Genomic DNA, 24,000 nt, shown 5'->3' with positions numbered 1-24,000 from the left:
ATGTGCAAGCTGCTGATACTCTATTGAAGGAAGCCAAGCGGACAAGGAAATAGAAGACGTTTAGACTTAAAGATTTTTCCTGATATCGCACATGCTCTCTTGAGTTGAAAATGAGCATGACTTGTATTCTGTCAGACCTGACAATGGGGTCGGGTTTGTAGCAACGGATCAGCTACAGGTAACAACTGGAGACTCCAGGAAATGCGCCCACACAATCCCCACTTAAGGCCGTGACACACCGAGGATATCTTCGCTGGTCGGTCCTAGCTGGACCAACAGTGAGCGATCTTTGCCCTAGTTTTTGCGATGTGTCCAGCTCGGCCCCCGTCTGCCTTTTTCAGCTGACTCAACTTTTTGAATCGGCGTCTGTGGGGTTGTTGAGGCAACGGCAAAGAACTAGTTGCAAAACGATACCAACTTTGGTGTTGCCTTTTGCCTTGGCCAAAAAGTTGCACTAGAACACACCGCAAAGACTACAGCCGACGGCCAACCAACCACTAGGCACATTCTGCGCATGCGTGAGAGGAAATGACTCTCCATGCGGCGGTAGTTCTTTAGTATGATACGAGAAGACCATTTTCAGGCTGTGGCCACCAACAATGGACGGTGATGTCACTGGCACGAGGATGGATTTGGAAACAAAAAACAGGCAGAGACTTCAAGAGTTCAAGTCTTTTTTTTATCGCCTAAACTTTGGGTTTGGGTTTGTTAACTTTCTCTTTGCGGTTGTGCCAGTCTTTGTGCGTCACTGAGGCGTCAAACGATCCGAGTAAACACGTAGAGCCCAGTGGGAAGAGAACAAACTCTTCGCTTTGGTTAAGGTCTCAAATTCAGCAAAGCTTGTCATTTTAATCCAGGGAGTTTTGTTGGATTCTCCATTTTTGATCCACTTGGCACCTCGTATTTTCTACTAAAAAAACAATGTAATCCAATTTAAATTGATTTCTAACTCAAACAAATGGAGTTTTATTCTATTAAATGTTGTTGCCAAGGCAACCAGAACCACCTGCTACCCATTAAAACGTTGCCGCTCTTTGAAGAAAAGTGACATGAAAAGATTGATTTCACAGAAGTAAAATAAACAGACGTGATTCTCTTCGGTAGCAAAATCAAAAACAAACATTTAGAGAAGACGAGCTGTCAGATTAAAGGGCATCAAAGCAGAAAACGTTTCAAACAGACGGAGGCCGGAGTGACGCGGCGGCATGAAAAAAAACGTTTACAGCAGCAGGAGGAGCAAACAAAAGGAAATTAAAAAACGATAATTACAAGCGAGGCCGATACCATGTTTGATGTCTTTGACAGGATAAACAGAAGTTCATGACAAAGCTCTTTCATCCGAGCGCACGCTTTGATCTGTTACACGTTCGGTAAGCGCTCGCATGAGGAGGAGGAGGAGGAGGAGGAGGAGGAGGAGGAAGACGAGATGAAAGAATGGAAGAGGGGAAAGTAGGTGAAAGACAAAAGAGATGAAAAGTTTTGACAGTTTTGACATGTTGGACACATGAGTCAGACTTCAACATGGACCACTCCTCAGATTCAGACACTCACTTCAATAGTTTTGTTCTGACTTAAGAGAAGAATCCGAGTACGTTTTTTACACTTTGATGTGCTAGGGAAACATTTAACAACAAAATTTGAAGTAAAAAGGGCTGTGACTAAAACGTTTAAGTGTTGAGAGGGGGGGTGATCCTTTGCTCTACTCTACATTTCAGAATCAGAATCAGACATTTGGCATTTATTTCAGTGTTTCCTAACGATGCAGAATCTGAAGACATTTTAGCAAATTTTTCAATTTGGTGCCAACAGATTGGGGAAGGTCCTTGTTGTTCCCCCCATGGCTGAGTCTCTCCCCCCCCCCATGCACATAATGTGATACGTTAAGGGATATGTTAAGATACAAAAAGACACATTGGGATACAATGCAATATGAAATGATACGACCGATCCACTGCGATATGATATACTTTGTGCTGCGTTGCCATGGGATACGAAACCATCACAACTGGATACACTATGAATGCGTTCGAATGTTACATACATATCACATTTTTTGTTTTTAAAACACTGACAACAATAGTTTGGAGGAGCACGATTGGACCACACAGAGCGCTCACTTTAACCCAGATGAACCCCTTTTAGAGGGATTAGAACACAGATTGTGAACCAGTCGTTTTCATCAAACATCGGTGCCTGAACTCAGCCTTTTTCTTTTCTTTTTTTTACTTAATGGACGCAAACTCTAGACAAACCTGGCTTTAGCTGACGACGTCCCAACGATAAAACCTCTGAGAACAAATTTATCGGGGCTTCTAGTGAACATAGATGAGAGTATCTGAGGCCAGGATCTATCCTATCTTATGCATAATGAGGTAATAGAGATTTTTGGTCCTATAGTGTCAGAACTTTTCACCCATGTCTTGATGTTTTTTGGATCAAGGTCGGAACAAAAAGCCAGATCGTTAAAATATCTGTGTCTCTTTTTTTTTCCGTCTCTGTTTTCGTCCTCAGTTTGGACCTTCTGAGCTTCTTCGGCAGCGCTGCTCAATTTCACAGTGTGTTTGTTCTCGTCCACTTGAAACGGTTGTTTTCATCGTTTTCCTGGAAGACGCTCCACGTCGTCTCTGTGTACACGCCGACTCGCTCTTTCAGTTTTTCTTTTGGTTTTTATGTCAGTAGAAGCTTGTTTTATACCGCTGCGTGCACACACACACATACATGAAAAACAGTCATGTGTTTGTTTGGAATTTGACCGCAGCAGACAGATTGATGGGCTCACACACACACGCTCACACACACAAACACACATCCCCGTTGTTTAGACTTTTTGTACCACAGGGTCTCAGGAGACCGGGGCAGGACTGAGGTCTGCGGTGTCAAGAAGCATGAAACACAATAGTCTGCCCCCCATCACTCCTTCCCAAAGTGAACAATGGACATTCCTCAAATACCTCAAGACCTCTTCCTCACACACACACACACACACACACATGCACACACACACACACACACACACACACCATCCTGGGTCTGATTAGGGTCCTGACTGTAAATGACTTAAGTAGTGATGCTGTGATGGATGAATTATGCACATTGTGGACAGAAAAGTATGAAGCTATGTGTGTTTTTGTGTTAAGTCGTTGGGTAACTCGCCTGCTGGAACATTTTAAATCAACAGGATGAACAGATGGGGGGGGGGTCGCCTGAGGTCTAAAGAAGTGAGTTTATGAGGTTGGCAGTTCATCGCGGTGATAAAACGCTCGTTCACATAAGAACTGAGGCTCTTAATTTCCCCAGACGACGAGTTGAGTCACCTGTATTCTTCCATTAGCCAAACTGGCATAACGTTCTTTCCCCAGTTCTTTGCCGATCTGGGCTTGCTCAATAAAAGGAGGCGGGACCGAGCCGATGGTGGACGGTGAGGGCCAATCACAGGCTTGCTTTGCATCGTTGACTCTCACAATCCAGGGGAGAGTGCAGAGTTGCTGAAAAACTAGATGTGGCCATGAACTCAGGGCGTTTTCACATAAGGCACGATTGTTTCATACAGTGCCCGAGCATGATTCCTCCCCCCCCTCCCCCCTCCTTTCTCCCCCACCCGATCTGTGTTCACATAAGTAACATCGTTCCCTACACATCTAAACTCAAATTGAGAATTAATTTAGAGTCAAGTCATCACTGGATAAAATGAAACAAAATGTCGATCATAAACCCAAAATTCAAACTCTACCTAATCCCCCTTTTATCTCACCTTTAAATTCTTCAAATGACATACACCTGATCACCTGATTAGAAAATTAACCTGCAACAATTCTGTTGGGAAAACACTTTTTTTGAGTGAGAAACTCTGAAAAATGTCCATCTTTTCTTTTTTCTTAAGTGGGAATTCGTCATCATCATTTTCTGATTTATATACAGACCAAAGATTAACTACTGAATCAATCAATCGATAATCAGCAAAGTGATAATCCCATAGGGTGTCAAAAAAAAGTTGCAGCTTGTGTGTGTGTGTGTGTGTGTGTGTGTGTGTGTGTGTGTGTGTGTGTGTGTGTGTGAGCGAGCATGTGTGTATGTGTGAGAGTTTCTCTGTGGGTGACTCTGTCCTCCACGCGTGTGGTCCTCTACAGTTTATCTGTCTCCTCTGGCCTGGTTTTTATTAACCGGCCCATTAAACCGCAACTCCATGATACATGACACTGGCCTCTCTCTTCCCACATACATATACACACACACACACACACACACACACACACACACACACACACACACACACACACACACACACACATAGAGTGGTTGTCTCTGGTGGACACAAATTCCTTGAGGCCAACTTGGACACACACACACATGTTGAAAAGATGTGTTAAAGAAGAAGAACCAGGACATAAAGTATCATCACACTGAAACATAACGTCCAGAGAGAGAGAGAGAGAGAGAGAGAACCCCGTAAACTCTGTGACCTCGCTCGCCCGCTCCATGTTGGTACTTAAGTGCTTTTTAATCAGTTTGTTCCCATTTTAATGAAAAAAAGAACAAAAAATAATCCAAAAACATCCTGAAGGCTCTGAGAGAGATGTGCAATTAAAGACATGAAATACAACCTTTTTTAAAGTTATTAAACTTTTTATTTTAGTCTTACTAGAGACCCAAATGTTGTTTTATTGTCAGAATAAATTCAAACTCTTTCACTTTGCTCTGATAAAAAACAAAACAAGTAAAGAAACGGATAAAATGTGTCTGTAAACTTTCAGTGTTTTGACTTTAAATATAACTTAAAGCTCCTCTGAGTAGTTTTGATATATTTGTGAAACTGGTTGAAATGAACAGTGATGCCTCGATATGACCTCAAAAAGGAAAAACACACCTCCAGGAAGAAGATTTAATATTTCCATAATTTCATATTTACCGCCTGTGAACGCTGCCGGGGCGTAGCTGTCAGATGAAGAGACAGACATGTTTTGAGGAGCTCTGAGACTGATTTAAACTGGTTTAAAACATGTGACCTTTAAGACCAATGAACTAGTCGGGGATCACTCTGACTTTGTTTTTCTCATCTCTTTACAGAAAACAAAATCGAGAAATATTTTCTGTATCGCAGTTCATCTAAAACAAAATCGAGAAATGATTTCTGCTCCATATCAACCTGCCTTTAACTGAATAAACTGTCAGACAGGAGGAACAACAGCTGCACAGATGATTTATAACATGTTATAAAGTCTCTCTGCAGACTCACAGACTGAACACGGTGTTCTCCAGCCAGGGAGTATATTACGTCAACATTTAATTACAGTTTTGAAACACTAATGGGATTACAGCAAATTTCATCTGCCTCCGTTTGGGTTCCAAATTTGCGACCATGTCATTTAATATATTTCATTGATTTCTTTCTGCTGTCAGATTTAAAAAACAAAAAAAAAACAAAAAAAAAAACATTTCCCGTCACATAAGAGCCAATAAGGAGCAGGTTGACTTCACTTATTGATTCATGTTACAGGAAAGTTTCAGGTGGTGTTTTTACCTTTTAGGCTCATTATATTCCTCCATATTTGATCCTTAAATAGTGAACATTCAAATGTAAAATGTCGATTGAAAAAGAGGAAACCAAAAGAGCGTGGAGAAGCAAACAGAAGGGAAGAAATTAGGAGGAATTAAAATGGAAAAACAAAAAGTCATATGAATGTTGTGTAAGAGTTCTGCTTGTCACGAAGCGTTTAATAAAGTTTTCATTCAGTCAGGACTTTTAACGAGACGTCTTTATGATGGGAAAGAAACCAAATCCATTGAATCTCTGAACATGTGACGATCGTTCCAACAGGAGGACGGATTGTCAGAGCAGAAGCAATAAATATAATAAATATAATCAAATATTTAACAGGCGCCTCACATGGTACAGTTACATGAGTTGATGAGCTTTTTCTCTCTGGTGTCTCTGTCATTTCCCCTCGTGAAAATAACATCATGAGCATGTTGACGATGAGCATGCAGTACTATTCTTTAGTTTTTGTTGCGTTTTTTTCCTTGTCGCCTCTTTCTGACGCCTTTTTCTGCCCGTTTTAGCATTTTTAATTTTTAGCAAAGCTTCTATGTGAAGAATCAGAATCAGATTTATTGGCCAGGTATGTTTACACACACACACCAGGAATTTAACTTCGGTGAACTGTGCTCTCTTATGTACAGGTACAACATCAAATATCAACAATAAACGCAATAAGAAAAGGTTAATATTTACACGGCTATGACTGAAGTTATTTAATATATTCCCGTAAGATTGGCTTTTTTTTTTATCTAAACCAATGAGGGCACAAGAAGAGAGACAGGAGGGAGGAAAACACACTTAGCAAACGACTGGTCAAAAAGCATGAACACCAAAGCTGAAGAGTCCTGAGACATTGAAAAAAAAAACCTTTATCAGACCAGCTATAGCCTTCACACATGAGACTAACTGTTAGCCTTCCTGCGCCCCTCACCTTTTACTTCTTGAAACACTTTCACTTCTCTTCAACTCCTTTCAGCACTTTGACTTTGATAAACATCTGAGCTGCACACCAGGCTTACCAGTGATGAAAACATGTCATTTAATCTTGCAATATTGCGGTAAGGATCAGATTCTGATTAATTGTGCAGCCCGCCCTACTCCGTTCAATTTTCTATCAACTTTCCTGGTTCATCTTTATGAATTGAATGTCGGGCTCTTGATTCAGCTGCTTCTTAATGCTTCAACATTTTCAACTCCGGGCCTTAAGTGCATTAAATTAAACATTTAGGACCCGTTCATATAAACTTCTCAAGTCTCCCCAGGAGTGAGTAATCCTAATGTTGTGTTTCTGCCTCCAGCAGCAGTCAGCAGAGAGGAGGAGCACATTTTAACTTTTCTACATCGTTTAGAAACACGATACATGTGAAGACATGTTTGATGGAGCAGCGTTAAATTCACATTTAAGTTTCTGGAAACATTTTTTAACAACCTTCTTAAAGTCCCCTAGACAGTTGGTTGAAGTAAATGGCAGTGCTGATTAACCACGTAAACACACACACACACACACACACACACACACACACGATGTACGGGATCAAGCAGTAACAAACAGCGCATTGTGCTGCAGATGCTAAAGCGGGCTTCACCCTTCCTGCCACCGACCTCTGGTATGAGTCCTGTCTCACTGTACTGATCACCTGGTATTTAAAAGTGTGTGTGTGTGTGTGTGTGTGTGAATGTGTGTGTGTGAGTGAGAGAGACATGTACATATGTGTACGTCTGAGCAGTAAGTGCATGTCTATAAAAGCATGTGTGTCCTTCTGAGATCCCTAATGAAGGCCGATAAGGACCGACAAACAACAGAGGTCTGATTGCGTTGGACACACACACACACACACACACACACACACACACACTCCCGGGCCCATAAAGCAAACAAATAGCTCCTGATTGCAGGCGAAGACAAAGGCGCAGAGTGGAGGGGGAGGAGGGTGAGGGTTGTTTAGGTCTCTCTGACACAGTTAACCCCCTCACCCTTTGAAGGGGGGGAAGACAGGGAATGTGCGGAATCTGCTCACATGCACGAATATAACTCACATTCACATCCACACACGGGGGTGTCTGCAGGAGATGCAAGTCTCCAGGATTTCCTTTGAAGCCCGCTGAGGGGGCCTCGTGTTATTAAAGTGTCCGCTGCTCGGCGCTCGGTTAAACTTTAACACGGTTCATGTCGGACGCTCGCACCTCTTGGATGGATGTTTGTCCTGAGAGGTTCAAGTCTGATATCGAAATGAAGCAGGAACGCTGACACGGACACCAGGCGACATCATCTGTAGAGGTCGTAGTCTGGAAGGAAAATTAGATTTTACCAGACGTTACATCCTCGACTTGGTCATACAATAAAACTGAAGCTGACCGATTGTAGATTTACCGTTCAGGTTCAACAAAGAAGTGTGAAAAGATTGAGATTGTTTGCTAAAACGTCTGAAGCTTAATCAGCTGTTGAGCTGTTTTCACGTTGCCATAGTTACCATTGTAGTTTTTTAAAATTAGACTTGTGGACTTGGAAGTTTTGCATGAAGTTCAAGACTACAAGATAATAACAAACCACACAAATTAAAAGTCGGCTTTAAATGTAAACTCACGCCGAGTTTCCCTGTTTGACCACCTGCCTCGGAAGTTTTCACTCCTTTTGTGTTCGGCGTTATCAGTCGTTATCGCCGCCGTTAGCATACCTCAGACGAGGCCACCTGGCCCCTTCCAGTAAACCACAGAGAGGGGCTTAATGATCTCTTATTATCGATGACGGTTAGCAGCGGAATGTTGGCTTATGTCTGTCGTCATGGCAACATTTAGCACAGGGGATCAGTTGGTAGAGTCGGAGGGGTCGAGGGTTCGATCCCCCAGCTCCTGCAGCTACAAGTCCGATGTGTCCTTGAGCAAGAAGGGCGCGGGGCGAGTTCTGCAATCCTTTTGAGAGTGACAGTTTAACACAGAACAAAGTTGAACTGCATGAAAAACAAGAGAACGGGGTCTCTCATTATTGGACATGCATGCTATCAATCTCGGCGATAAGGAAGGTGATAAACGTCAGGTGTTTATCGCGTCCCCGCTGTTGAACCGTCACCTCCCCTCATTGTTTTTGTCCGTAATTGTTCCTCCGACTCCCGATTCTCCCGCGGACCTCCCATCATCTCTTACATTCCCCGTCTTTCACCACATTTTGTTTTCCTCGTCTGTCTGCCAAAAGTTAAAAAAAAAAAAAAAGCCCCCTTGTCTGTCCAACAGCCTCAGTCTGCTTTCTTTGCTCTTTGGATCTCATTTTCATGCTCTGCAAACACACACATGAACGCTAAACACACACACACACACACACACACACACACACACACACACACACACAAGGAGGAAGTACCTCTGCACCCCCCCCCCCCCCTCCTCCTCCTCCTCCTCCTCCTGTCGAACAATAACACTGTGAAACTCTGGGTATTATTTTAGCAGTCGTCCACCACTTTATCTGCTCCCCACAATACTTCCTCTCCCACTGACTCACACATCCTGCCTGGGAGGGGGCGAGCGAGAATTAGATGGGAAGAGAGAGAGAGAAAGAGAGAGAGAAAAGTGCAGAGAGTGCAGGAGGGAGAAATAGCCATGTTTTGTCTTCCAGCGAGAGGAGCGAGGGAGGAGGAAGAGAGGGAAAAGGAGGGAGAGGGGATGTGAGGACCGTCGGTTGGTCAGATCCTAGCCAGCTTCTCGTCAGATGGACATCAGCTCTTGGGACACTTTCTACCAAGTCTCAGAAGTTCTGAGAAACCCGGTTCTTCTCTAGAACCTCAACCGGCTTGAGTGTGAAAGAGAAGAGCCGTGACGAGTTTCAGTGATAATCTCCGGGGAAAAAAGGTCCACAAGAGCGTTTTCGCACAAGAGTGCAATTGAACTTGGACTCCAGGAATTCCAGGATGCTCGGACTTGTACTGGGATCAGTTTGACAGCTGATGTCCGCGGAGTCCGGTAGGTTTGAATCTCTTATCGTCTTGTGTTATTTCTACTGAGGTTCCAGACTTCTGTAGGATCACTAGTTCCTCTTATCTTCCCTTTGAGATTTTTGACGATTCACCTCGGTGAACTTTCGCACTGATTTGGTAAAAAAACCCTGATGTTTTCAGCCTTGGTAAGTCAACAGTAGCCATGCTTTCATCTTCCCATGGGAGGGGTTGTTGAGCCCGTGATACATTTTTCACACTTGTTTCCAGTCTTTTCATCTTTAAAGAGAATCTCTCAGTCCTTTCCCCCCCCCCGAGTCCTTTCCTTGTCTGCCAGTGTCATGAAATCAGAAGAGTTCTGTCCTAATCTGTGTTTTAAAGTCTAAATCTGTTCGTCTGGCGTTCGCTCTGCACTGTATTGAGACATTGTGTGCGAGTCCGATTATGCGCGCTGACCTTTGCGGTATCAGTCAGCTGTTGCAGTTTCTGACCATGAAGTGGGACATTCCAGCCGGTCCTTTCAGAGAGCCTCTTTCAGAGAGTATTCATCGTTCCTCCGCCATTGACAGCTGTCCAGAGTCAACAGCTCTTCTTCTTCTTCTTCTTCTTGTTTGTTTCTTACATTTCTGTTCTCTTCTCTCCATTACTTATTCATTTTTCAATATCAACCCCTGAGAATAGATTTAAAAATAGAAACTTGCCGTGTCCGTCAAAACCTGATTGGATTTCAAGGTTGATTATGGTTACCTCAGTTTGCTCATTATCTCAGTTTCCACATCTGGGACAGCAATACCGTTTCCTCTGAATGCCATCAAATTCCTCAAAAAGCTTGATTCATGTGATTCCAGTTTGCGTGTTGTTCCAGACAGAGCCAACTGGGTTACCGTGTCAGAATCAGGAAAGGAGGGGAATTCTTCAGATGAAGTCGTTATCAGCCTTTAGCAGCCTTGGTAGATACAACCTCAAACAAACAGTAAAAGCCAGTACTTTGGTTTGTTTCCTGTGTCCTGTAAAAGACCAACCTTCAGACTTTATGTAGCCTTGTAGCTGCCTCCAGTTGATCCCAAAAACCTCAATGCATCCCTGACAAAAGCTTTGGGAGTCTTGTCACTTTGAAGAGATGCACGGGCCGGCACATTTTCAGATTTTTTGCAAGATCAACCAAATAGAGCAGAATCCTTTTCTGGATGGATGTTCGTCCAAACCTCTTTACTCCACTCCCTCTGTGTCTTCTTAGTTAACTTTGATGATGAGCAGCTGATCCCCCAAAACCAGACGACACACTCTGGATGTGTTAGACCATCACATTACTAAAACAACCAATCAAATCACATCTTTTCATATGATGATTTTATGTGTGTAACTCTTAAATCAAATACATCCTATCTTGCTTATTTACTTATTACTTTTAAATATGTTAATATTTGGGGTTTTGGATGGCCACTAGCCGTTCGACTGTCATGTTTGACCCTCTTTGGACTTCTGGCTTTTTTCATTATTTTCCTTTGATGGGCTTAGTCACAACAAAGATTAATACGAGGACTAAACTGTTCAGAATCTGGCTATTTTCACACCATAATAAAAACACAACTGTATTTTCTATTAAGTTTGCAACAATACCAGAACGCTAAACCTCGATCAGATGTCGATGAATATAAGTACCCGTTTCAATACCACAGCAACAACAAAAGAAGCCCAAGAGACACACAATATTTGGTAATATCTTTTTTGTATTACCAAAAATGGCAAGCAAACTTGTACACACCGTCTAAACTGCACAAATGAATGGAAAGGTTGCCATGATTATATTTGTGCATTTGAGACCATATCAGGTTCTCCCAAAGAACCTGTGGTTAAGGACTCTTCTTTTTAATTTTCCCAAACATCTGACTTTCACACCAAATTCTTCCCACTTTTGAGTTGAACATCCCAAATTCTACCAATATTACAATAATACCCAATTATTGGCAGTGACAGAACTAAATAGAGCTTTATGTACATACCATAGCAACAGCTTCCTACTTTGTCTCCCCTCAGTAAGTTACTGTCCTCCAGTGATGGAGATGTAGCTCTTCTGCTTCCACTGTAAATACTCAAATTGGACGGGTTCATGAAGTACGAGAAACTTTGGCCAAACACAGTTTGCTTATTTTGTCTGAAAGGACTTTCCTCTTCTCCCCTGCATGGCTAAAAAAAAATCTGCTGTTCCAGCTTTCCTTATCGCATTCTTACATTGCAGAACTGTACATTTGTCATCGTTCTTAGATTTTTTTTTTTGTCTTTATCATACTTCAGTCCATGTTTAACTTTGGCGTCAGAACATTTATTTTGATTTTCACAGTCATCAATCTCTCAGAGCTAAACTCTGAGAAAAGGGGAGGCGGTGGTGAGAGAGGGGGGGTCTGCTAATGTTTGTGGTAGGTTTCAATAATGGTATTTTGTCTGGTCGAGTTTGGATAGTTCCCACACATACTCCTGCACACTCACATACAGAAACACACACACACACACACACACACACACAGGCTCTACATAAACTTTCTCAGGGGATAATTTAAGGACATTGTCAGCGGAGTCGAACAATCAGTGGGCTCAGATAGAAATCCCTCTTAAGGAGCCCGAACCAGGAAACGAGGGTGTTTATTTTGGAAACGGTTCTCCAGCTCCCGCTTTATCATAAACAATAATACTCAGAAATGGTCCTTTTCCTTTTCCCTCGCCGTGCCAGGATCCGCATTCCTCGCCCAAAATTGTACCACCAAAATACCCTGGATGGTCTTGATTTACAGTTGTGTACTTTTATTTTGAGAATATTAAACAAAGACACTTCACAGGATGGGGGATCAGCTTTTATCTTTAGCTTCAACTCGACCACTCTTCAGCCGTTTAGTTGCTTTCAGAACCAAGTAAGCCCAAGTTAAGATACCTCAGTCAAAGTGAAGTTTGATTAATCGTAAAAAAAAAAAAAATCTCTTGCTGTTTTTTCGTTCGCTGTATGTTACTTATGTCCAACATCAATATTCCCAACGGTGTGATAATGGGAAAGATATCCACATAATGGTCCATTCAGACTCTGACGGGGCTTTCTCTCTGTCATATCATTATATCTAGCTTTTTTAAGACGCTCTTTTGTTTCTCTTTCAGTCTCGTAGCCATGCACACACTAACACACAGACGCACACAATGTCTGCAGGGGGTTGAATTGAATCTGGCCGGCATATGGGATCAGAAGTCTGTATAAGGGAATTAGTTAATATCATGGGATACACAGGAATGTCTGGCTTCAGATCAGTCTGGGGAACATACTGTACATGTTAGATGAGTTTTTAATGGCAGTCCAGCAGAAGGGCAAACGAGTCTTAAGGAAGTTGTTTTCCACAGGATTTGAGGTTGGCAAGGTATCACTGGTATGGGCCTTAGTTTTATGGGAGCCCTGATCCTTCAAGACACTTACAACCGAGGCTGCAAATAAGGCTGTCGTTCCCTCCGTCTCTCCTGAATAAATCATCCCAATGCTGACGAGAAATTGCTTCAAATTGGGTTTAAAAGATCCTGTAGTCCCAAAGTGACGAGGCTGCAAAATGGAAAAAGTGGCTCACTGTAGAAAAGGGAAATTATAACAGCCGTCTGGGGAGAAATGTTGCACGTTCACGTGTACATATTTGTCGAAGGTTTACCTACATAGGTTAACATTGTAAATCACTCCCTAAGAGTCAGCGCCAACAGGCTGCAAATCTGTCAGCATGTCCAGTTTAATTATGACCTCCAAACAAAACGAAAATGGTCGTAAATGCGGTCAGAGGTACATTTCAAGATATGACAAAATGTAAACACAGTTAGGCGCTTTGAGCAATCTTAAACTGCCAGATCCAATAAATCAGATACTGCTAATGCTGTGTCCACCAAACAATGAATGGTGGCTAGTATAAAGCAATAAAACTCTACAGCACCACAACTAGAGCCAATAAATCCAAATTAAATTATATTTACAGCCTTATACTCTTAATAATACTGGAGAATTTGAATATTTATAGGGGCAGGATTTATTGAAAGTGTGTCTAGGTGAACTCAAATATTGGTAATTGGATGTACAATATTGGTTGAATGTAATTCTGGAAGTCAAATTTGCACTTTTTCCGCAATCTAAGCAACTTTATGCAACAATTTACCGTGAAACCAAAGCTTCAGAGTAGTTCTGAATTCTGTTGGCACACTTTTTTGGAACATTTTTGGATATCCAAAGCGCTTGATCTTGCACTGTGCATCTTGGGTCGAGTAAATTACTTAATTCCAAATTTCAGAAAAAAGCCAAAAAGAACAACTCAACTTGCTGGTTGTAGTTCAGAGTTTTCAGCACAGTCATCAAAGAAGAGGCAGTTCAGCAGGAGGCTGGAAAAAATCTTTCCTGGCTTTTGGACAACATGTCGGGGTCACAAAGTCGCAAAAAAATACCAACTTTTGCACATTGTTTATGTCATTTTTGGACATTTATTTTATTTGCTTTATTCAGTCGTTGATTTAAAAGTCATGATGATTGTTGTTTCTGTCACTGAGTCTCACCTGAGCGTCTCCCTCTCTCCTCTCCTCCGCAGACGCAGCGTTCCTGTCATCAGGCCTCACTCCTGGCACCTGGCAAAGCTATCGGAGCCGCCCCTCCCTCCCTCTCCCCCTCCTCCCCCTCCTCCTCCTCCATCTCCTCCTCCACCCTGCCTGCCCACCGCGGACTCCCCCCCTCTCCCTCCTCCTCCCCCTCTGTCTGCCATGCAGCTCCACCCCGGCCCATACACACTACCCTGGCACACGTCCGACAACAGGTGAGAGGATGGAATCCATCGTAGTTGATTCTTGACCGATGATGTGTTTTTTTCCCCTTCAATATGAGCATCAAACAGAGGACACTGTCTGGACACTGACTGGCTTTTTATGCCTACATTAATAGATTCAATATCGTCTCTTCTTCTGACAAACTTCTAATTCCACCTGATGAAATCATTTTACGTTTGACTCACCGAATGTATCGTGTAAAAAAACACACAGCCACCTCGAGATAGTGAAGCTCTGAATCACACACAGTGAACCTCATGACTTCACGGGTCACTGCCTGTCCGTGTCTCTTCAGGGGGATTTTCAGTTCCCTAAAGCCAACAGTTGCCAGGAAACAGGTGACATCACCGTGTTCTAAAGTCAACACGGCCCACGCAGGAAGCCCATTGGTCTATTTCAGGGTTCTATTTACCAGAGTGATAACCAATCAGACCTGTTCTTTGTCTGACTCGTCTGACTAGAAGTTTTTTTTTTATTGATGATGGAGAAACTTTTTGTCAGGCAGAATAAAAGTTTCATTCAATGCTCGTCATTGAGGTTTCAAATTGACATCTTTGAACAGTTCTTGCAGGTTTGTCCAGTTCAACAAAAGCCTTAAAATGTGTTCAATAATTACACATCAAACGCCCCTTATGTGATTAAATAAAGCTACCCATTGGTATCCCAACTAGTGGTGACATTCTTGGAGAGTCACACATCAGGTTTGGTAGAGCTTTAGCCTCCATATGCAGCTTTTATATAAATAAATTTAAGCATCCTCATCAAGATACATTGCCAATTTATGTCTGAACCAATGGGTATCAAGCATTGGCTTTGACCAAAGACATCACACTGAAATGTGTAGAGCTTGACTTTTAGTAATAATACCATAAAATCAGAATATAAGACACACCGGTAAAGTTTTGTGGGGGTCTCCCAAAAGGGGGAAAGGATAAAACTGATGACAGTGGCCATATTCATATTTTGTGAGTGCCACTTTTTTAGATCTTTGGCCAACTATTCGACCATATAAGGACTTTAGCCTTTGATCCATACTACAAACAGTAGCTGTATAAAGGTCTGTTGATTACAACGTCTCAAATTGGAATAACGCATGACTTCATACATCAGTGAAACAATTGGAGGTAAAAGTCTGAATAGTTCCGCCAGGTAAAAAAAAAAAAAAAAGGAAACCAAAGAAGGTGTGTGTCTATCAACAGAAGTCTTTGTATTGAAGTATGATCTCACAAAGCTTAACTGTAATCCGTCAGAGGGAAAGAGGAAGTCACCAAAGTTGGTTTATTGACTCACAATGAAAAAATCGTCTGTCTTTGTTTGTCAGCTTTGAGGTACGTCAGCTCCTTCTTCTGTTCTCCTTTTGATAAGAATCGGTGATATAATGGAACCACGGTTAGATTTAATGGTCCCACGTGTATAAGATAGCAGTGTGTGTGTGTGTGTGTGTGTGTGTGTGTGTATGCGGGTCTCTTATTCCCACAGTTTGTCCTGCCTGATCTCATCACACACACACACACACACACACAGAAGATCAGATGAGGAGGCAGCTCCCGGCATAACTCTGGACAATGGCATGTGACTCCCAGAACATGTGGACAAAGAGAGGAAGACGTTCAATAAACTGTGTTTGTGTGGAGCAGAGGGACAATTTGTACAGTCTGCATGCATGTCTGTGTGTGTGTGTGTGTGTGTGTGTGTTTTATGGAAATACAAAAACAACATAAGGAATTGTCTGAGGGCAAAACACCAGTTAGTGAAGTTATCTGATGACACATTGAGAATAAACCCAGCCACTATCTGTGTGTTTGTATATGTGTGTGTGTATACGCTGGTTTATCTGTGTCAGCCCTCACACTCACATGTTCCACATTGCCGTCTGATTGGGCAGGAGTGACTGTGATTTCCTGTCCAGCTCCCGTCTCATTTCCTCCCTTCCTCTCGACCGTCACCCAGGTCAGATCTATACAGCGGCCTCTCCTTCTCTCATTCTTCGCTCACTTCCTTCAAAGGCATTTTTCTCATGTAGATAATGGAACTTTGGGAGTGTGATCATCTGACTAGTTGCTTTTATAAAAGGCCGTTGTCGGACCAACAAGGCGTCCTCCGCTCTGAGTATTAGCTTTTAACACCTTGGGGGACTACATAAAAATACTGAGTAGGTAGTGGTCAAAAACATACAAGAGAAATTAAAAAAAATTGGTTTTCAGATCTTTGCCTGGCTTGTCAACCAGAAAAAAGCCTACAACTACTCTGCTGGTTGTTTCCCCCATTCTAGTTGGAAATCAGAGCCTTTTAGAAATCCCTCTTGTCTGTGATTGCTCCTCAGTATACCTTGCAAACATGTTTATTTTTTGAATAAGTCCAACAAAGACACACAAATGGTGAGCGATCAATCTCTCGTCCTTAAAAGGAAAATGAACACCATAGTTAAATAAAAATGCCGGCAGATATTTTAGTTGCAGGCTTTGTGGTTTGAATTTAAACCAAGCAAAGAAACACTGTTTGCCCCATCCCCCGCTGGACTTAATACTGATGTGTGAAATCTATTTTCCTTGCACCATTCCCTAAGCTTTTATTACACTGGAAACAACTTAATCATATTGTCTTTTGTGGCATCCAAAAAGAAGTTTGGAATCTTTGTGAATTTATGGATTGTATTAAGACCGTAAAAAGCAGAGAGGGGAACAAAAGGGGATGATGATGTGCAACAGAGGTCACAAGTCTGTTTAAAAGAGAGGACATTATGGTTTAACGGCACAAGGACCAACACACTATTTGATGTTTTTGTGAGATTTATTGCTGTTGATTCTCTTGAAAATTACGGTTTATCCTTTTTTGAGTAATAGTGTTTTTTGGAGGCTTACTTAATCTGATTCATGCCTCTAAGGATAACGGGTGCCATGTGCTGTCCAGATTTTATGCCCCAAAGAAATGTATTTTTTTGTAACAGTCAGTCCTGACTCAACTATGAGCAGGCTTTATTGTAAGATAATTATTCATTTTAATCAATTCAAAACTTCAAAGATCTACTTTCCAAAAGGAAGTGCCTTTGTTTCCATTTTTTGTGTCACAAAATAAAACCTAGAATGAGGCTTCCAATGTTCCATTTAAAAAGTGGTTACCATTTTGATGGAGTTTGATGTAAAGTAGATGAGGCAGGAAGAATCCACAAGGAGACGAAAGGAATGAGAGAGGAAGAGAGGAATCAAGGGATGACTTAGAGGTTTTCACTCCGGGCAATGAGAGTTGATGAGAAGGAAATCCCTCTCTCCCTTAAGAGGCTTCCTCCATGGGTCTTTAAAAACACATGGGGCTGCCATGGATAGTTGGCCCAGGACTGATAGAAAACAGATTCCCCAGCTGTACAGTTCAAACGTTTTATTCAAGTATGATATACTGTATTTGTCCTGGGGGAACACTGCGTCTTGCCACTTGAAAATCAGAGATGACTTCTTGTGTGCAGTCTCTTAGCGCGTAAACCCTCTTGTCAATCAAGAGGTAACATCATACTGTTTTAAAAGATGCCATGTGAATCTTGCTAGAAAAAAATCCCATTTCTTAATTGATAGCATGTCTGAATGACTTACGTTGATCTTCTTTGTCTTTATGTCTCTGCAGTGAATTGTCCCTGCAGTGGGGTCAGCTATCCAGACCTTATTCCTCCACTGACCGAAGCAGTTCTCTGGGCTCCATGGAGAGCTTGGATACACCAACACCCACAACACAACCTTACTCCGACTCCCATAATTCACCCGTCGACCCCGCCCTCTTCAACAACAAGAGAGACTCTGCCTACAGCTCGTTCTCCGCCAGCTCCAACACATCTGACTACGCAACAGTGACACTAAGGCCGGGAGAAGCCTGCTCCATGGATAACCTCCTCCAGAGTCTAGGACCAACTTGTCGAGGCTACCCTGGTGTTGATACCTCAACCCTGGGGAATTCTTCCGGCGAAGTCCTGGGTGAGGCACAGCTCATTGTTCTTAAGTCCAGGTCGCTGACCAGGACAAGACCAAGGCCCGTTGAGGTAAAAGAGAGGCCCTCCTCTTGCTGTTATGAGGAGGAGCGGAGAGGAGAAGACTTTGAAATAATAAGAAATGGAGAAATGGTAGCTGAGAGAAAGAAGAATCCTCCTCAGCCTCCAACCAGGAAGGACAGTTTTAGGGCCACCCGGAGTCGCCCTAATTCTGCCAACAAACGTTGCACTTCTGCACCCATTGAAATTTCCACTGTTTCTTCTCTTAATGAAGAAACAAAGTCCTACCCAAATGTTGAATCAGGAATCTATAATGGCTTCTCGGCAACAGAAGATGGTGATAAAACTGGGAACTCCAAAGATGATTCCTTGGACTTGCACTATATCCAAAGACATACTAAAGACATTAGACATATAAGATGTGACACTAGTGCTAATAACAACTTTAACTCAGACACAGCATCAGATCACCACCCTGACCCAGTCACAGCTCCCCTTGTCCCCTTCAGCACCTCCCGCCCAGGCTCCTTATCTGCAGAGCCCTCCATTGAGGTCCAAGGGCAGTCTCATACCATAGACTCTCAGGCCAAGTATTCCTGTAGGGGGCTGCACCGACACAGCGCCCCCGAGAAGCTGCTCGCAACCCAACTTCAGCTATTGGAGTTTGACAGTGAAGACTCCCCATTGGAGCCTTGCAATCCAGCAAAATCTTCTGACCCTTCATTGTCCTCTTGTAACAGTCAGTGGCCCCATTCATCGCTCCAGCCTATGAGGGAAGACACAGATCCTTCTCAGAACCAACCCCATACTCAAAATAAATGGGGTGGTAGTCGTTGTTCCACCCCAGGATCTGTGTTCTTGGAAGGGGGAGATGATGGTCCAGGTTCAAGTGAGAGACTGGAAGCGATTGGTGTTAATGGGGGGTCCGTACCCACAGTTGAGCATCACCATCCTTGGGGCCGCTCTGTGAGTGTACCAGGTGACCCCACTGGATCGTCAACCCAGGGAAGGTTGAGTTCTGATAAAATACTTGAGAGAGATTTTGAGCCTCTTAGTGCTGCATGCAGTGTGGATACTTTGCTGGAGGAGCATAGGGCAGTGGACAAAGAAAGAAGTGGATTTAAAAAGGTGGAGACTATCGAAGGAGAGCCGGATCTAAGAAAGTCACACTCGTCCAGGAATCACCGTCGGAACCGCCGTCGTAATGAGCGATTTGCTACAAACCTCCGCAATGAGATCCAGAGGAAAAAGGCCCAGCTCCAGAGTAGCCGTGGTCCAGGGGGGTTGCTTTGCAGTGGGGAAACTGTACAAGAGGAAGAGGGTCCAGAGCTCAATGAAGACGGGGCAGACCAAGATCTGCCTGCCCAGCAAAGGACTACCAAAGTTGCATTCGCTTCACCAGTTAGTTCCCATGATGCAGGTACCACAGCACCAGTTGAGGAATCAATTGAATCGAACCATGATGTCTTGACTCCACCACAGTCAACAACCTGCCCTCAAAGCAACAGTCCAACTAGGTCCGTCCAGATTCTTGACCCAGGAGTCCCCAGTTTTGGGGTTGGAATCCGAGTTGTGGAGGAACCAGCTCCTGCTGGTAAAGCCCGCCGCTGGCGTTGGACCCCTGAACATAAACTTCAACCAGAACCTGAACCAGACAGAAGGAATGGAGTCTCGCGTGAGAGGGTGTTGGGAGTCTCAGGGTCGAGGCATGGGGTCTGTGCCTTCACCCCTTCATCCACTTCCTCATACAGTCGCTCATCTTCCTGTTCTCGAATGGACGATTCCGATATCCTTCCATTTGCAGATAGAATGAAGTTTTTCGAGGAGACCAGCAAGGCCATGTCTAAGTCAAATGGGTCAAGTTTGACAAGTCAGAGGCAGAACAGGCCCCAGCAACATGCAGAGCTTCAAGGACGGGAACTTGGTCAACATCAAGCCCAAAGGAGATACTCCTACCAGGGAGGCCTTCAACAGGAAAGTTCCCTGCTTCCAAGCGCTGCGGAATCCCGAAGGATGTCTGTTAGTTCCAGCAGGGAGAGGCAGAGAGAGAAGGAGAGGGAACAAGCCCGAGAAAGAGAGCAAAGGGCTAGGGACAGGGACAGGGACAGGGACAGGGAAGAGAGGTTGAGAGAAAGAGAGTGGCAGCAGGAGAAGGAAAGACAGGAGAGGGAACTGGAAATTGAGAGGGCGAAACTCAGGGAGATCCAGCAGGAGAGGGAACGAGAGGAGAGGCTGAGACACTGGGAGAGGGAAAGAGAGAGGGAGCTCGAGCTGGAGAGAGAAAAAGGGATGAAGAAGGCCAGAGAGAAGGAACATCTCAAGATTCAAAGAGAGAAAGAGCTTGAGAGAGAACGAGGGGGGGGAAGGGAAGAAGATGCTCAGCTCACCTCACATCAGGAGTTTTATGGCAGTTCTGGCTTCAAAGAAAAGAATCAAGACTACCAACCCACGGACAACTTCCAGCACAAGCCTCAGACCATCTCCCATAGCCATACCCAGAATCACGTCCAGCGATCAGCTTTTTATCGAGTCAACACCTCCTCCCAGCAAATGGAATATCAGCAACCTCTTCAGGAGGGATATACAACAAGAAGCTACACGACTACAGAGGTAAGACCACTGTTTACACTTTAAAATGTAGTCTTAAACACGAAAGCATTAAAACATATTCACAAACACTGGGGGCTATATTAATGCATAAATGCAACAACATATTTCGGTGGACACAAAATAACTTTTTTTGTGGCAATGGGGCATTGAGTCATGGTGAATGTTGAATGTTGCTGAAGGAATTCCTATACTTGAGTGTCATTTGTTAGACCTGACAAACAATGCCATTGTTTTCAAGGCAGAAGCTGTTAAGATATAAACCTGCTCGCAATTCTTATTGTGTCAGTTAACAAGTATGTTTACAAGCCTGCTGGCCTCAAAACCAATTTCCAGCAGAAGGCTTTCAAAGATAAATAACAGCCTGTGTCTGAGCAACACTAAAAGTACACCTTTCACAGTGAAACATAAACTTTGCAGTTCACTGCAGTCAGACTGTGGTTGTAGCCTGAACTGACATTACCGCTGGAGACTGAAATCTATCTTGGTTATTTAAAACTAGCACCAGAAAGGGATCGAGGTGGCCAAAATTGGATGTTGAACTTAAGCGATTGCTTGGTCCAAGTGCTCCGTGGTTGAATGACTGGTTCGTAGTTAAATCTTGCATCCTGTGTGCAGTGAAAGTCTGAAATTCTCATAGAAAACACAGCAGATAATGGAAGTAGCTATTACAACTGAGGCACATTGGGCAACAGCAGCGCACACTTGTGTCAGCAATAATAAAAGCTAGGGTTACATGTCTTCCACAAACTGATTCGAGTCTCTTGGCTTGGGGCGCAGCACCTCATCTGAACTTCAGCCCATTACCAACCTCATCATCTGACACTCAGCAAAAGCCAAACCGACATTTGTTTTGGAATCATCAATTCAGCATTTCTTTTGCTTCAGGCTGACTCGAACTCCAACTTCCTTCATGTTGGGATCTTTAACATATAAAAAGGATGTTGGTTTGATGCCACGGTGATATCCCCATAAGATGAATATTTGTTTAATATCTGGTGCTGACGATTTCCAGCGCCTTTAATGGTAACAGATGTACTTGATGTACTACAAGGCTGTCGTAAGACAATCTACAGATGAAGCAATACAAGGGGAAACATTTCAAAGAAAACATAACAAAGCACATTCATGATTGTCAATGTTTGTGTTAAGCTCAAAGCAGTCAATCTGATTCTGTTGGATGTCTGCCTAAAGGATTTGGCAAGGCCTAAGAAATCTACTGTCTTATTTCCAACTATTCACGATAAAATTACTTAATGCCCCTCAAACCCACATTGCTGCCATCAAGGTTCTTGTGGTTTAGCGTTTATTATCACAAACCTATCAGTTATAACCATTGTATAAGTTGTATTCTATGTTGACAGCAAATGGCGGCCAAATATGTAAAATTCTCACCCCACAGATCCAACAAAAACACCATGTGAATGTTCACATTTACATTTCAGACAGTCAGAAAATATAGCATATCCCATCGGTGCTCTTCACTGTCTTTCTGTGTGCATCTAATGGCTGATGTATCTATGTAATAAGGGTGAAATAAGTTTGTTCAGTATTAAACCAATGGGTAAATAAACAGGGTTGAAAAAGGAAAACGATCTGATACTGCGGCTAGGATGAGTAAAGCTTTATATAATTTCTTCAGGTGATGGTGAGCTAGATGCACTGGGAAATATTTTGAAATAAACAAAACAAGAAATGAACCATGTGTTAAATAAAAGAAGGAATAGTAGTACATGTCAACTTTGTTTTTTTCCAACAAGATCACATGAAGCAGTGCATTTTCTTACTTGTAAATAGTAATTTGGTTGAATCCAACTGTAACTCAATAAAAATACTGCAAACCATCCAAAGATAAGGACCTGGAACTGGTTGAAAGCCGCAGAGAAAATGGCCCAAAGCAAGTTGTTAGACTTTTCAGTGAAGTCAATTTACAAGCTAAAAAAGGAAATACAAAATTCAACCAGTTCCAGTCTCTTAAATTTCAAAAAGTTGGTAGAGTTTGTCTTGTTGTTCTTTAATAAATGAAAATCTTTGGGTTTTTGACACAAAAAAACAAAACATGGGCCCAAGTCATCACTTTTGGATCCCCCAAAAAAGCTACCACCATCTTTTCACAGTTTAGTAACAATTAATATACCATTTCATTTTCCATATAATTGGTGGATTTATAAAATAAAGGCTGGTTTTGACATTTAAAAAATTCCCAAATTCAGCAAAACATACCTCCACCCCAATTAACCTCATCAATCTTGATATATATATGGCAGTGTGGAGCAACACCCAAATTGAAGCCTTCCTTCATTCCAGCTGTAAATCTCTTCCACAGATGTATCCCGCCCGGCAACAGGAAACTGCCAAACTCAACAGGAAGTACAGCCTGACTGAGAGGTGAGCCATTTCCCCCAGCAACAACAAAGCAAACCTTTTCATTCATATTTCATTTTTTAATTTATCTGTTCACAACATTTTTTTTTATAGCAGTGCTGACACGCTTTCTCCATTTTGTCTGATTGTCTAAACGCGAGTCTCCTCAGACTTAAAGGTGGGGTCAGCCCATTGTGCAGTGACGGGCGGAAATCCCACTCAGTCATGCCCGGCTGTGATTTGACTGTAATGAGCTCTAAGTGTGTGGAGCAATCATCCATGCTTAAAAATGTGACCATAATGATATGTGGTTGGATGGTGATTTCTGTAAGTTAGTATGTGGGGGGGAGGGGGGGGGGAGGGGTTTAATCTACTTCTACTCATATTTGACCTGAGACAGAAACAGTTCAGTGAGTCTGGAATGAAAATAGGAAGTGTAATTTATCCACTTTTACTTTTCTCTATGTTTTTGTTTAGCACTGTGAGGATTCCTCTCATGGATATGTCTCCGCCCAACGTCCCTTTATGCCGCCAAGGCCCCTGGAAACGTAGTTTATTTCACAAGTAACGGGATACCACATGAATTCTCTATTTGAGGCAACATTTAGAACAGTTTTGTTTATCTTATTAGAGTGGATGAAAACCAGTAAATAAACAAGCTCAGAGGTCTGAAAAGAAGAAATATTGAAATGGTTAGCTAAAAGAAATACTGGAAATGGTTACACACTGTTTACACAGTTAGCTAAACAAAATGGTTAGCGAGCAATTAGCTG

General features: G+C 42.7%; 1 protein-coding gene across 2 annotated transcripts in view; it reads left to right on the top strand.

The window, feature by feature from the left end:
- Positions 1 to 24,000, top strand: part of shroom4 (shroom family member 4) — a 61,072-nt gene that overhangs the window by 29,655 nt on the left and 7,417 nt on the right. Inside the window, exons 1-4 of one of the 2 annotated variants that reach the window (XM_061031678.1) lie at positions 9,029 to 9,487; positions 14,052 to 14,273; positions 17,899 to 20,866; positions 23,190 to 23,251. In XM_061031678.1, the coding sequence (XP_060887661.1) occupies positions 14,221 to 14,273; positions 17,899 to 20,866; positions 23,190 to 23,251 (3,083 nt within the window). In that variant the 5' untranslated portion in view covers positions 9,029 to 9,487; positions 14,052 to 14,220. Of the gene's footprint in view, positions 1 to 9,028; positions 9,488 to 14,051; positions 14,274 to 17,898; positions 20,867 to 23,189; positions 23,252 to 24,000 lie in introns of those variants that run through there. The other variant, XM_061031677.1, reaches the window with a different exon arrangement.

This window comes from Labrus mixtus, chromosome 23 (assembly GCF_963584025.1).
Source record: "Labrus mixtus chromosome 23, fLabMix1.1, whole genome shotgun sequence".
NCBI lineage: Eukaryota > Metazoa > Chordata > Actinopteri > Labriformes > Labridae > Labrus > Labrus mixtus.
This window is presented reverse-complemented; position numbering and strand designations above follow the sequence as displayed.